Source organism: Rhopilema esculentum, chromosome 16 (genome assembly GCF_057945365.1).
Source record: "Rhopilema esculentum isolate cy_ngs chromosome 16, ASM5794536v1, whole genome shotgun sequence".
NCBI classification, from domain to species: Eukaryota; Metazoa; Cnidaria; class Scyphozoa; order Rhizostomeae; family Rhizostomatidae; genus Rhopilema; species Rhopilema esculentum.
In genome coordinates, this window is record NC_142830.1 from 11,745,719 (window position 1) to 11,761,034 (window position 15,316).

Here is a 15,316-nt window from a genome sequence, read left to right on the forward strand (position 1 = left end):
AAAAGTGAGCACGTGTGCGTCAAAGATTCGATCGTTGCAATCACGCCATCAATGCCACGTAGCGCTGTGACCTGTGACGTCATTTGAGCAAAATCATAATTTATTCAAGTTGCCAAAGGTTCGAATCAACAAAAATTTATTCGCGTAACTTTTTAACAAAAGAGAAGTTCGAATTAACAGGAACCTTACTTAAAGACTTTTAGCTATTATACACAGTGCTATTTTTTTATAATATAAGCAAATTATCTCAAAAGCTGCACGTTAATCTACACAAAGTTACGATTCATGCTGACCTCCTTTTACCAATTTCCGGTCTGCCCTTCAAAATAGGTTATTTTAATGTTGGCATCAGAATTCCGTCAGAAGTAAAGGGTTAGAAATATTTAAAGACCGAGTTTTTTGTATGGTAGGGCACTTGCAAGCAAACGTATTATTTTGCTAGCGGCTGAAATGTGCCAGATAGTTGACAAATAGCGAGTTATGTTGGATCGACCATTTTCTTGAATCCCATGACTGAAATCCTTTATACGTTTGGGGGTGTTGGTGGGGGAGGGGGTTACTGTGCTAGCGTTTCGATACTGTGCTATAATAGGAAAGTTCGTGTTTTAAAGTATTATAATCTGTTCAATTATGGAAATCTTTCCTTAAAAATAAATGGAATATTTCTTATGCAAGTGACTTATAATCTATGTTTTACGAGGCCTGGCCAATCTGTAACGTATATTTCTAGGGAAATGTGTGATATTAAATACTGTACTATCTACAACCTTTAATAAACCAATACTCAAAACTCGTTAAATGATTTCGATTTCCTTTTAAGTGCCCGTATGTACAATAAACTTTCTATTAACTTAATAAAATGTCATTGCTGTCAGACAAATAGTCAAGCAATCTGCTCACTCATGCACTTGGCATCACCTCCCAGAGGCTAGATAACGTAATGCCATCCTTCAACTTCTCGATCGCTAACCCGAGCTGTGGACTGTAGACGGGTTCTCTGTCTTTCTCCTACAAATACATGACATAGACAATTTTTTCGTGCTGGAACTAAAAATAGTCTATCAAACACGACTAAACAACGGATACCTGAAAAACCCCAAACTTATGAATATTCTCAAAGTTACTTTAATCTGATAGTCCGCCACCATATAAACTGGCGTAGATAAATAAGGAGGGATAAAATAATTTTTTAAAACAACTCGCAATGATTTACTCTTTGTAGCTACATATATCATCCTTTATCAGGAATATATTGCTATTTGAAGAAAAAACCTTACCAAGAAAATCTTTGGCTCTTAGACAGAACATTCCATTTGTAAGAGCAGGCTATGTCTTGATAGCAAAGAATGTCAATTTAAATTCGTACGCTACTGCATTATACAAGCTGCCAAGTAGCTTAACAAAAGTAAGCACTGTGTGACTTGAAAACAAACAGAAGCTTACCTTGTTTGCATCTGCAAAGTATGCCTTTAAGGGGGAAAAAGGTTGAAATTAGAATTAAGTTTATATTGGGTGTTATGTTTAGTTCTATTTTGATCAAAAGCAACAGACTTGGTAAAAATTATTTAGTTATTCTTCCGCTTCATAAAGGGCAATCGTTTTTATCTATAGAATTTCTTCACTTTTTGGTCGTGTGGATAAGTAACGTTATGAGAAAAGTTGAAAGCAGTCGTGGGTGAAAAGTTTAAAGGTGTCAACACATCGCTTTAATAATCACAAGGTCTTTATTTTTAATACTCTGGTATCAGCAAAAAGTTTTATCCAGCCAATAGTTCTATTAAGTATGAAAAAGTTTACTGAATTTCATTGTAGTTGAGGGATATCTTCATCAGCATGTGTATATAATCAACAATAATATTTATTTGATAATTAAAATAGATTTTTGTCTTTCTTGCAAGTAGCAAATAACTGTATCAACTTTAAAACTAAGGGTATCAATTTTTTTCTAAAACATCCAAATATCTGAAAATTGAACAGGCTTGTTAAATAAAACTATTCTTGTGCACTGGAACCTGGAAAACATTTTTAAGAATCTGAAAACATGAACTGAAATAATTCTTATCCGTTCCAAGAATTTTCAGACAGTGTTTCAAAATAAGTAAGATAAATTCTCGTACCGCGAATGCGTCAGATGTGCTTCCTTCGTCCACAATTTCCACATCATCTTCAACCGGGTCAACTGTTATGTCTTCCAAGGTCTGCGGCTGTATAGCACCGAAATAACATTTAATGCGTACTGAGCTAATCTGTTGCAATCTTATAATTTTACAACAGAATTCATAGGCTTTTATCAGAAAGGATTTTGCTGCAAACATGCATTACTTTTCAAACATATTAAAAGATCTTATATCTAATTATTGATACAAGTTTTGAGATCACCAGGTTTAACAAAGAAGCAAGTTACGTTAGAGCAAGTTTTAAAGAATTATATCAAAGACTTGCATGCTTTTGAGAGATGTATTGGCGTTTGTACCGTAGAGACGTGAACACCTTATTTTAATCTTTAGAGAATGGGAATGAAGGCGAAGACACTAAATTATTTATCGGCTGCAAAAGGAAAAAAAGCTACAGTAGCCGCCAAAAGGTACTTTCTATAACCCATCGCTTTCCCCGACCAATGTTGCTTAATGCATTGTTAAAAGGTTGGACATAAACCAAAGAATTCCTTTCCGCTACATATGACATTTAACTGTAGAAACAACATGTTTTAGGGAAGAGAGGGGTCGTTCATTTACCGAAAACAGTTACTTTATTCTACCAACAACATTAAAGAAACATGACATTACAAAGACTTTTGGCGAGGGGCAAATCATTTCATTAAATTCCCGTACACCTTTGGTGGAAATCCTATTGTTTTTATTTAAAAATACATGGAAATCCTTTTGTTCTCGTGGAAATCTCATACGCTTTTTCTAAGAGTAAACTGCTTTCGACTTTTGGCGGGGTTTATAGCTCAAACAAGTATCTTGAAATGCGGTATTTGACACTGCAGTCCTTGAAATGCGTCTGAAATCAAATAATTTATTTTGGCCACGCTTTTCAGAGTTTAGCTTAAAATTTCAAAGTTAACGGGCTTGTTATAGAGGGAGTTGATACTAACAGGAATGCTTGCTGTGCTAAAGCACGAGTTCTTTCAAATTTTTTGATATTTTCGTTAGCGATTCACTGCAAACCTAAAATGAAATCTCACTACCCACCTTGTCATCCGTTTCAAACTCAATTCCAAAGATTGGGCATGCACTGTATACCTGAAATAAAGGCAAACGAAAAATTTGAGTGAACCAATCAAAAATTTGATGGAAGGCTACAACAGTACAGCCTACCACTTACTGCTTACTACCCATTCTCAAGCCTTGGCTTAGTATATGAATAAAATTGAAAAATACACTTATATAGGCGATGGGATTTTAGTCGATCGTTGAAGAAACAAATGGACGCAACTCAAGTATTTGTTCTAAATGCTTGAATATTTCTTTCAAGGAAATACGGTGAACTTGAATGCAATCAATCTTCTATTCTGTCCTTCCCATCGTGTTATAAGCGTTGAATTCCTTAAATCGTTAATTACCCACCCCCCTCGTATATGCCTCTTCAACCTAGCCCCCGATTTGTGTATTTTAAAGCTGTCTTTCTTCCTTTCAATTTCCATGTTAAGGTATAGTATTGGTATAGTATTGCGATGTATATCGTCAGATGGAGTACCAATATTGTTTCATTTGAGAGGAGCATGCCTAACAGCGACAGAAAATGCGTGGTTGCTACAAATAAATGATTAATTACTTACACGGTACAGATTTTGTATTTCCTTAACTGTATCCTGCAGTTTCTCAAATGGATCGACACGAAAACCAAGGACATATCCACCACTCTATGGTAAAATAAGATGTTAGAAATGAAAATGGGTTCCAAAAATTCTGATTAGCGGTGATAAGCTTCAAAGCTTCAAACATGAAAACAATTTCCTGCTTTCTGAAAAACATATTTGAAATCTTATGTGCTCATCATATGTATAATTTTGTAAAACAGCCAACAGAATGTTTTTTCCCAAAAACCAAATGATAAGAAGTTGCTAAATAACAAAGTATTAGTGGTTAAATCTCACAAAAGAAGACACTTACGCTCTACGACAACGATTCTCAAGTCAATAATTGATTAACAATAATCTTACTTGCTGCGTGGTCTCCAACACAAGTGCAAGGCCAAATTTCGAGTCTCTTACTTTGACAGATTTCTAAAAACAAGAGTCAAGGCACACTGATGATCAAACTTCAAAAACAGCAAAAATACGGAACGGCTTTTTCAACTGCATATCTTGAAAAAGGAAAAGGCAAAGGCAAAGCCAAAGGCATGAAAATAGTCCGTGCATTATTTCGTAAGTCCTGTCAAGCCGGGGCATTGCATGTCTGTTTCAGATGTGGCCGGAAACAGAAATGTATGGTTGATGTAGGTTTAACTTTACTTGAAAGGCTAGACTTGCTTCCAGTCTTCGTAATTTTTTTCTCAACAATTTTCTGAGTAGGTCAAATAAATTTTTAACAGCAAATGCCGGTTATGGTATGTGGTGACTAATCAAAGTCGATGCATGAAATATTTTATGCACTTTTTGGATTTTTGATAGCAAACCTATAAAAAATAACATTTTATAGGCAGAACTCTGCATAATTCTAGCATCTTGAAGCATTGAGGTGCAAGGCAAAATAATCCACTTTATTTTAACTTTCTTAATAGCAATATTTTGAAAACTTGAGTATAGTTTTGTTAATATAAACTACAGGGAGAAAATATGCTCAAAGTTTACAAGCATGATTCAGAATGCTTTGAGCAGGTCGCAAATGTTCGTGGCAACAAAAAAATTTTCAGTTCTCACATGTCGAAAGAACAGATCAGCTGCAACGTGTTTTGGCAGAACTTGCCAAAGCTTTAATCAACACAAATAACAAGCTTCTCGCCCACGAGATTAAAAAGCATTAAGGTCAACACAGGACAAAAAATTACTGATTAGGTCGCAGTACTTATGCAAACAATCAAATAGCTAAAAGCATTTTCTCTTCCAACATTTTAGCAAAAAAGTTGATAATTACGGTGATTTTAAGAACAGCTGGATGATCTTTTTCTTCACCAACAATAACTGTTGAATTTATCGCAAAGTACACTGCCATCTGCCTTAATTTTGGTGCTTATTGTTTGAATCCCACAGAGTGCAGAAAGTTCAAAAATGCTTTTCACAGAATCTGTTGTCGTTTACTGTCAACACTGTAGAGTTTTATCATTTTTTAAATGATAAAAGGAAAAACTTTTCTCAAATTGTCAATACAACTTTTTCAAAGCAAAACCGTTGCTTTTAAGTATGAAAATGGCAGGTTTACACAACAATGCATTGGAAACAAACTTTCAAATTATGAATTTTCTTTCTACCTACAATCTTCCAATATACCGCACGAGGAAAACATGCTTCTAGGAACAACGCGACGATTCTTTGGCTAACACAGATGGCTTATCTACACAAAATATATTTCCACAAGCTACACTCGAATCACCTGTATAAACATCTCTATCAACAATGTCCATATTTTGAATAAATACTCACCATTTGCAGATAGGGAATGCTGACATTAAAGCTGTCGTTCATATTTGCATGCCAGACCAATCGAACGTTTGTGATATAAAATGTCCCCAAGTTTCCCTAAATGCAAAAAGGTAGGTAATATTAGCGAAACAGGAATGTGGCTCTTTTTCTTGGACACAAAGCATAATAAAACTTGCCTTACTAACACAGATGCAATATTTTAAAGGACATTACTTATTTTAAATCACAGTGCTCGTCTTTTGCGTCAAGGACCCAACATGTTCTTGTTAAATGAACCTGCAGAAAGATAGTAGCCATGAAGCACTGATGCATGTTCTTACAACGAGACTATGGATTGCATTGCTGCACAATTTTTGGCTAATCAATCTTAATTTTCTATGAATGAACGTTAGCTGTCGTAGTCAACAAGCCTCCAATGTACATCGAGCAACCTCGAACAATAGACAAGGGCCTTTTGTCCTGGAAACGATCGAAACTTTGCAGAAGTGGCCCCCAGATATGAAACACCATCTTACAATGGATACTAACACCAGCTCCATGTGTGTTCCGTACATTGCATAGCATCTTCGAAGGGAAATCAGCTGGGGGAGCCTGTTTTTATAAAAAGAAGGGCAATAGCTTATTGTTTGGAACGATGGAAGGTCACTGTAGCTGGAAGGGGAATCGCCTCCCCCCCCCCCCCTCCAGGTAGTATGTTAAAGAAGGCTGTGGTTTATTGCAGTTTATAATTGCAACAATATGCATAAGCTTGCTTTCAAACACCCGAGCTTTGAAATGTGTGCCCAGGACTTTTGGTTCTTAGAAATTTTGACACAGATATCGTAGAAAACCAGGTATGACATGGGTAGAAAACAAAGAGTTCATACCTGATCACTTGATAAATTCCACACACCATTAACCTATGAATAAATGCAAAAGAAAATGTCAAAGCTTTTTAATCTAAGAAATTTAAAGAAGGCAAAAAAAGCGATCGTTAAATTAATAAATTAATTAATAATAAGCTAATTAATTCGTTTTCCTGTAAAACAATTCCTATGCTAATCTAGATTTGACTACATCTTAATGAAACACAGAATTTGGTGCAAGGCTTCTGCATGTCAAAAATTTTGTTTCCAGCCTCATTATGACAGTGAATTGGCTGGCGATTGCCAGTATGTGAGAGCTCTAGGTACCATGAAGACCATTTTTACCTTTAGCAGATTTTAACGACTATTAGAAGCTTTTAGTATCATCATTGCCAGTAAGGTTAATGCAAGATCTTATTTTCTAACTCTTTATTAGATTTCAAAGAGAATGGGGATTCATAACGAAAAAAATTAACCAATCATTGTAAGAAAATAGCTCTTCCAAAAATCTAAAAGCAGGTATATTGTAATTAAGCAATAAGGAGATCCTTTATTATAATATACAAACTATGGCTTTGGTGTTACTTTGAAACATAAATCATTGAATATATATAATCGATCTATTGACCAATCAATATTTTTCAACAAAACACGTGCTTACCTTGTCATAGACCTGTTCCAATGGCAGCAAGCGAAGCTGCTTATTATAGATCAAGGCACCTCTCAGTTTCAATTCCCTGTACATCTTTGTAGTTTCATAAGCCCTGTAAATTTAGGGGTGATGCAACATAAAGCATGGCCTCCTTTTATGAGACACAAGAATCATGACACAAGGTTTTGCAGACATCAGTTTATTCAACTTGACAAGGTATGTGAATCCTAAAACTATGCCAGAACCACAAAGCAATAGCATAATGCTACAACAGGCTATTCAATAAGCTGTTAATATTCTGTCACAATATCACATTTAGGTTCAAGTTGGTACCTGTGGTTTTGCATCATTCCTAGATCACATTATGGGATTATCTGAAATAGAACTGCATGTGAATACAGACCTTCACCAGATAGAATATCTTACAAACCTTAATTAATGCTTAAAGAGAAGCAGAAGCACTAACATTTCATAAATGGTCTGTTAATGAATCTTTCTCCAAAATTATCAATACCAAGAAGCAGACAACAGCAAAATTTGAAAATAATATTGGACAAATACCGAAATACTGCTAGTACTGTAGAGAACAGCCGCAGACTTCCAGGAACCTGTAAATAAGACATACAAATATCAGTATAAAACAAGCTAAAACGTCAGTATAGATTTTTAAGTTAAAATTGTAAGCCAGCCTTTAATTGAAAAAAATTAGCATAGTCTACTGTAATATTTAGCATCCAGGATGTAAAGTACAAGTAGAAAGACGCATGATAGAAAATGCATATCAACAAGGATTAGCAATAAAAATGAAACTAGGCACCTTTTATAGCCAAAAGATATATTTGCTCAATCCATAATCTTAGGAAACAGCAAATTTGAGTTATTGAGCATTGCAAGAGGCTTAAAATATTAGCAACTCATGTTCCAGTGTTGTTATGAGATTAAACTATTGGAAACCAGTTATAAATTCAAAAGCTTGTATCAACAAACATTTTCTTTTATGTTAATGAAAAAACAACATTTAACGGGTGTAGAAAAAATTTGATCAGAGTTTCAGTTAAAAATGAGTTTCTTGACAGGTCTGTTTTCGTTAAAAAATCATGTTTAGTTTGAATATAATTTCAGTGATACCAAGATCAACCCAGATTTTCTGTAAAGCATATAAACAATTTAGAAAGAAAATGCTTATGAATATATTCAAAGCCATTCAAATACATTATTGAAGATACTAAATGATCATAGCTCAAGAGTTCTAGCAACAAATTGGTTAATGTCAAAGTAAGCTGATCAATGAATGCAACTTTTGAAGCACCAGTCCTTTTCTTTTAGCATGTGCCATTGCACACGCCTGCACACGCACAAGGTAAATTGTGTGTGCTTTTCATCACGCAAACAGAGGTTTTTGCAGTTTTCTGTTAACATCAATATTCTATGATCTCATGATTGTTTATCCTTTTCCCTTGATTAGCACTTTTGACCACAATATGATTTTTCAATTTTGTTCCTTTTATCAATTTTATCAGGTTATCACTTCAAATTTTCTTACAAGTGCGATCGTATGCGCAAATTTGTTTACATGTGCCATTTGCCACACACACATAATTTTGCTCACGAAAAGGACTGAAGCACCTAATAAGAAAGGGGAAAATGCAATGCTGGTCTTGATGCAATAACAATGTTCACTATAAAATGAAAGTGAAATTATAAAACAAACTCAAAATTACCAGGCTGGTAAATATAAACTCAAATCTTGTGTTGTTGCATCGAGTTAACATGTACAGTGCCTCAGTTTGGCCTTTAAGTTTCTGGAATAAAAAGAAAGAATTAGACATCATCAAAGAGAAAAAAAAACAAAAAATTGCATCATATTCTAATCATCATTTGGTATGGTACAAAAACCTTTAGAATTTTAGATAAATTTTCTGAATAAGCAACATATAACCTTCCAAACAAACATAAAATGTTGACTGCAGTATTCAAAAGATGTTATTTAGAGTTTTACTACTTGCTACAATGTTCTTTTCAAACTTTGAAAGTCTGAGAATGAAAAATAAAACAAATGTTCAATGACATCACTGTCCTGGTATGTTTTTGTGCACTGATTGCTGCCACTTAACCATCACAGTTCAAAGGAGCAATGCAGTTATTTAGGTATTGCTTGATCTTTTAGTATTTTTAGGACAATGAACATAAATTGCCAGTAGATATGGTATTAGGTTGCTGTGAATGTGGGCTCATTAGAGCTCAGCTTTATTGAACACACCATAAAATTATTATTGAAAACAAAGTTCTATGGCTCTACTCACAGAGACAGCTGTCTTTACACTGGCATCCAACACACAGTTATAACCGATGGCTTGAAGATAAGAAGGCAATTAGCATGATTAAATTTTAAGGCTGAAAACAAGTAACTTCGCAAAATAAGGTTTGTTTACATTACCAACTTAAGCTTGTTATGAAAATAAAGAAAGAGCAAGCATTTTCTTAATTATAATATAAGAATACTTTATTTTGTTAATAATAGCCAGAATCTGTACACCATGATTCATTTTCACATTTTAAAAAAATGGAAACATGAAGAAGCCTTCAACTTCACAGAAAAAGCTTTTGGGTTCAAGAAATATGGTAATCCATGCCTTGCCACATGTATCAAATTAAAGATTTTAATATGAAGCAAAATCAAGCCTTTTGCAAAGACATAAATGACATGAAAATAATTTTAAAGTTGATTCCTTATACATCCGCAATATATATACACACCATCAATTAATTTTTGAAAAAGTTTCTCAACAGACTAGAGTCTTGTGACCTCCTTGTTCTTCAGCTTTGAATTGGATAATATATAAGCAAAGAGCAGTGTTGTAAATCAGTTCTAATATATTATTTGGCTTAAGCCTGTAACCTTAAACTGTGTGGAGATCTTTATCTGAAATTGATTGTTGTTGTTTATCAAAATGCTAATTAATCATGACTATAATTATTTTTCGGCCCTCAAATTCGTTTTGACCCCATACCCAATCCATTCTACCCCCTCCCTGTAATCAGCCAAAATTACAGCACAGTACCAGCAAATCTGTCATTTTAAAGCCCTGCATTTTAGGTAGATATTCTATGGTAAACAATAAAGAAGTTTACTGTGCTTACACAGATTAACTCTAGGCATTGCCATTGAATGCCAAATTATCCTGAGGTTTGTAACAATCATTTTTCCTAAAAAAAATTAAAGAAAGAAATAAGAGAATCACATGCAGAAGAATTTTTACATACCATGAAAGAGGAATAAATCTTTAAAAATCAATACCACCAGTTTGAGTAAACAAATTACTGGTGTCTTAATAGGAAAAAGAGACAAAATGCGAGGTATTTTATACTGTGAAAAGCAAAGGAATTCAATTTTGAATTCTGAATTCTCAAAAGATGCATTGGCAAATAGAATAAGGTGGTTCTTAAGTTACTACTCTATGTTTTATGTTTGATGTCATCATCAAATAAAATTATTATTCAACAAGTAATTATTCAAATTATTATTTAAAATTATTCAACAAGATTATACAAAAAGAAGAATAACCCACCTCTATCACCATTGTTTCCTTTAGTATCTTCTACAGAATCCAGTCTATCAATAACTACCTATAGTGTTTGAAGGGTTATCAAATTAATGTAGTTTCATAACAACCATCAAACTGACATTAGATGTTGAGAATCAACAAAACAAAATTCATACTTGGACCCAACATTTTGCTATTCCAAACATGAAAAATCACTACTTGTGCATTTGTTATGTTCAGTTCTGTTTAGTTTGCATAATGTAGAATGATACTACATATAACGTTACTTACGCAAAATAAATACACTGATAGCAAACATAAAGAACCTTAAACTAACATAGTTTATTAATACAATAAACTTAATCATAAATTTGGCTACAACTAAATAATACAAATATTGTATTAAATAATATAAATAATCATTCTATGTATGATTTTCTAGAGAAGCTACTTAGTAGCTTGAATCGTGAAAGACAATTAAAGTCTTTAGGAAAATTATTTAAAATCTGTAATTGTAACAATTTAGCTTATCTTTGTTACATCCCCTTGAGGAGGAAACTTGTTGGGGTGTTTGTCTGGAAATAGGAAGTAACAAGCCTAAAGTGACACCCTATTTTTGAGGTTTCTAACAAGACACTTTTATCTGCCAGGTGTTAAAAGATGATTTTGCACTTACCTCGCCAGGTCTGTTCTTCATTTGGCTGTTGCAAAAAAAAAGAAATTCAATAGAAAACAAACAAAATTTGAAAGTGGTAATTGAGCTAACAAATTGCTAAATATCTTGATAACAATATTTAACCCTCTCAATTCAATTTTCATATTAATTCAATGAAGTTTATAACGCCAGAGCTACAGCTAAAAAAATTCAACAGAAAGCAATACTACATAGCATCTTTTGAAATTGTGAAAATATTAAACCACCAACATCAACCACCCCCCTCCCCCCTAACAAACTTCATTTTCATTACTAATTCATGCTCCAAAAAATAGTCTTGTCAAAATATATCAGGGTAGTTTGACAAATAGTTGATTAAGACAATATTTTGTTATTTAAGTACTTTTTAAATATCAACACCAAAGGTACATTAAAAAATAAGAAAAAACAATCAAGAAAACTGCACTTTACATGCAAATTGATGACTGACAGCTTTTGGGTATAAACATTCATAGGAACCCAGGGCGGAATCAATGTAACTTATGCCAGAGATATCTGGCACTGACTTTGTAGTTTCCTTGGCATACTGCCATAAAACAGAAAAAAAGCTGGTGTAAAGGTGAATGGATTGGCTGCCTAGTTTGGGCCAGGGTCTGACTCATAAACTACAGTTGTTGGCAAAGAAGACAATTAATAGTTTCTATTATGCATTGTACAATAAAACGTTTTGGCATTAGCATTAAGATGTAGAACCTTCGGAGCAGCTTCATAGTTTACTGGGCAACCAGATTGGAATTTTTGCCTCAAGTACCAGCCTCGTTTGCAGCCGTGCAATTTCTATTAAAATGATTCATCCAGCTGCACAGGATTCTTCTTTAACTGAAAAAATTACCTTGACACTTTTAATGAAATTTGAATTTGGAGACCCTCAAGAGTTGCAGATCGCCTAGGTCGTCATGACTTTTTGCTTGCATACGCACAAGGCTTGTTTTTGTACACACATATGCCAAATAACAACAAACATATGTGAAGGATATTTTTATCATTTCTGGGATATAAAATACACATGGGACAGGAAGATCTAATTTATTACCATGCACAAAGTTTTCAAAAATTCGAGCAGATTTTGGTTTACAGAAACTATTCTCATCTGGTTTGGTCCCCCTCGTTCTTACTTTTTAGGAATTATGAAAATGTTTATCTGTGCTATATTGTTTTTATCGCCACTTATGATGTTACTAATGTTTTTCTCTGAAATGTATACCCAAAAGTTACATACTGTGTTTTTATGGTAATTAGTCTCAGCCGCACAAAATATTTATCTGTGCTATTTGCAAATGCGCAAGTTTCATGGACATGAAAGAGATCCTCTGCATATCTTTTAAATATTCCAATCTGGCCGGCCAATATCTGGCATGAAGTTTCATGGATTCCAACCTTTGATAGGAATTGGATGAGATACATTGGACCTTCCTCTATATATTTCCTCACTCAATAAATGTAAAACGTACTACAGCAAGATAAAAGAGTTATAAAATTGCATCTTAAACTTGCATCAAATTACCTAAGATTCAAATTTCTCAAGAATTTTAACAGAGTCAATTTAGGGAATCGAGGACACTTTATCTGGCTCATATTGGTGCAAAGTTATTTCTAAGAGCTATGAAACAGGTAACAAAATCTACAGCAAAAATAGCAAAAAAAATTATTTAGCTTATATCATTGGAGTACGCCAAGACCCTTGAGTTTATGTGTGAATTAGCATAACAATTGTTTGGAAATATGTAACTAAACTGATTCTTACTTCAATGTTATATCAAAGCGGACATCCCTGTCTTCCCAGAGATCTGCAGATGGCGCTGCCGTTTTGTCTGCCTCTTTTTTGACTGGTGGGTTCTGCATTTTGCTTTTCTCCCAGGCCCTTTTGCTTAGCAAGTCTAGAGAAAAAATCATGTTGAGCAACTATCAGAGAGTTGATGAGAGGATACAACTGCACGCGAGGTCATTCGAACACTAATCAAAATTATGTCGCATTGCTATAATATTTACACTAATCGCACTTATCTTTTTTGCCTTACCTGAGCTATTTGAAGAGCACTTCACCTGCTCGCAGGTTGTCTTCTCTCAGACAGCCATTTCCAAAAAAACACAGCAACAGCGGCCTCGTTTCTGTGTCGCATCTTATCGCAGCGATGACAGAGAGCAAAAGCTGGCTAGATACTAAAAAACTAACTTTTTCACCAAAAAGCCTTTTTCGAAAGGAAATCCTACTTTTCAAAAAGTGAAGTTTTTGTACAGAAAAACATTCATTGTCCAATTTTTCAACTGTTGACCTGGCTTTTCGAAATATAGTTTTTTCGACTGAAGGAATTGCTAATTTGAATAGATTACAGGTTTGCTTGTCAAACGAAATTTCCAACGGTTACGACCTGCAAGACATCAATATTTGAAGCAAAAAAGCGCAAACTTAAAATGAAATTAGCTTCTTATTTTCAACAGGTAACGAGCAACGAGTTGGCTTTTATGACTGTTGCCTGTAAAACTCATATGTCTATGGGGGGGGGGGCGGGGGGGGGGCGGCTCGAGCCTTTCCAATCACGTTGTTGTCGGAAAATTCAGGGTTTCGTCGGAAATTTGACAAATTTTTAGAGTGCTGTAAATCAATCAGAGACCACGCAGCCATTGGGCTAGGAAAGGCTATGGTCCCCTTCACTTCTTGCAAAAAGGGAGCGGTTATGAAGTATCTGCTATATGGGGGTTGGATTATATTCGGATGGGCCATGGAAAATTCTGCGAAGCCTTTCTTGGGCTTTGAAAAAGATTGTGTGCAATTTATGGGGCCATAAAGATTTGATGTATATTTTCCAAGTTTGCCATAGGTGAATGTTTCTCACTGACACTAGCAATTGGCTCTCTTATAACACCAGAGTTGGAATAAAGTTTAAATGACAACTCAGGCTTGTTGAAGAACATGAGGATTATCTTTGAAACCTAAGTAACAGAAAAGAGAAAAGGAAAGATAAAGCAAGGTGATAGCAAAAATATGTTGATTATTACTCGCAGGTAACATTTAGAACTGGAAAACTGAACACGCAAAGTTCTCACTTTGGACAAATATGCTATTCAGCATAGTTTGAGAGTGAAGAAAAAGTAATACAGATGAAGATAGGTTCCGCTTTTAACTTTCCCACTGGTGGCTCAAAACTCGGAGTAAAAAATACTTTGCTAAGGGGTTTGTATTCTTAATAAAGTATTTTCCATCTTTCCAAATAAGTATAACCATATCATAATATCCCTTTGATAAAGAATACTATAGCAACTACGATTTGCAGTTTTTGAAAAAAGAAAGTATACTGCTGTTTTGCAGTTTCCAGTCTGCTCTGTCATTGAAAGCTGCCAGTGATGCCTCAGCCCCCTTTATGAAATCTTATGGAGGGCTTGAGCCCCTAAGCTCCAATGATTCGGCACCTGTATTTCAAGCCTATAAAGAATCAGTGGCAGAAGGTAATGATGAAATGAAAACGATGCTATATCAGCATCAGATATTAAAACACCAGATGTTTTTTTTATAATTCAAAATTTTAAACTACAACAAAGCTACTCAAATACATGTCACTCACAATAGTGAAGGACGCAATGTCATCTAGTCTCCATTATGAGTGACATTTACAATTTTCAATTACATCTAAATATAAACACAAAAAAGGGAGAGAAGTAAAATAAACAAAATCAGGAAAAGAAAGGTACCTCTAGAAAAATTTACAGACACATTTTTTACATAATTTACATGTTTCAGAGGTAGAACAAGTAAAGAAAAAAATAAGAAAAGGAGTTGCTGCTGTTGTGTTTTTCAATTAAAAGAATCTCTTAGTGTTTTTGATGAATTGAAGTGTGGCCTCCACAAGAAGTCTATTGGCAAGTACATTTAATTTGGAACTTCCATAAAGTATTAATTCACGAATTACCGTTGCGGAGAGGTTTGAAATTTTGAGTCCAGGGACTTCAAAAAGCCGACCAAAGAGCTTATTCCGC

General features: G+C 34.4%; 1 protein-coding gene across 2 annotated transcripts; it reads right to left on the bottom strand.

The window, feature by feature from the left end:
- Nucleotides 1-145: 145 nt before the first annotated feature.
- LOC135682698 (BBSome complex member BBS5) lies at nucleotides 146-13,494 on the bottom strand. Of its 2 annotated transcripts, none has more exons than XM_065197690.2 (17): nucleotides 13,363-13,494; nucleotides 13,089-13,221; nucleotides 11,306-11,330; nucleotides 10,654-10,711; nucleotides 10,226-10,291; nucleotides 9,388-9,437; nucleotides 8,806-8,886; nucleotides 7,646-7,692; nucleotides 7,094-7,196; nucleotides 6,454-6,486; nucleotides 5,588-5,683; nucleotides 4,169-4,231; nucleotides 3,785-3,868; nucleotides 3,198-3,248; nucleotides 2,118-2,204; nucleotides 1,444-1,467; nucleotides 146-1,008 (listed from the first exon to the last, which is right to left on the bottom strand). In XM_065197690.2, the coding sequence occupies exons 2-17, from the start codon at nucleotides 13,184-13,186 to the stop codon at nucleotides 901-903; spliced, it is 1,074 nt and encodes a 357-aa protein (XP_065053762.1). In that variant the 5' UTR covers nucleotides 13,187-13,221; nucleotides 13,363-13,494; the 3' UTR covers nucleotides 146-900. The 2 variants fall into 2 exon arrangements, with proteins under 2 accessions (XP_065053762.1, XP_088969170.1); XM_089113044.1 differs by having other exon boundaries at nucleotides 10,654-10,707; nucleotides 11,302-11,330.
- Between the last annotated feature and the right edge of the window lie 1,822 nt (nucleotides 13,495-15,316).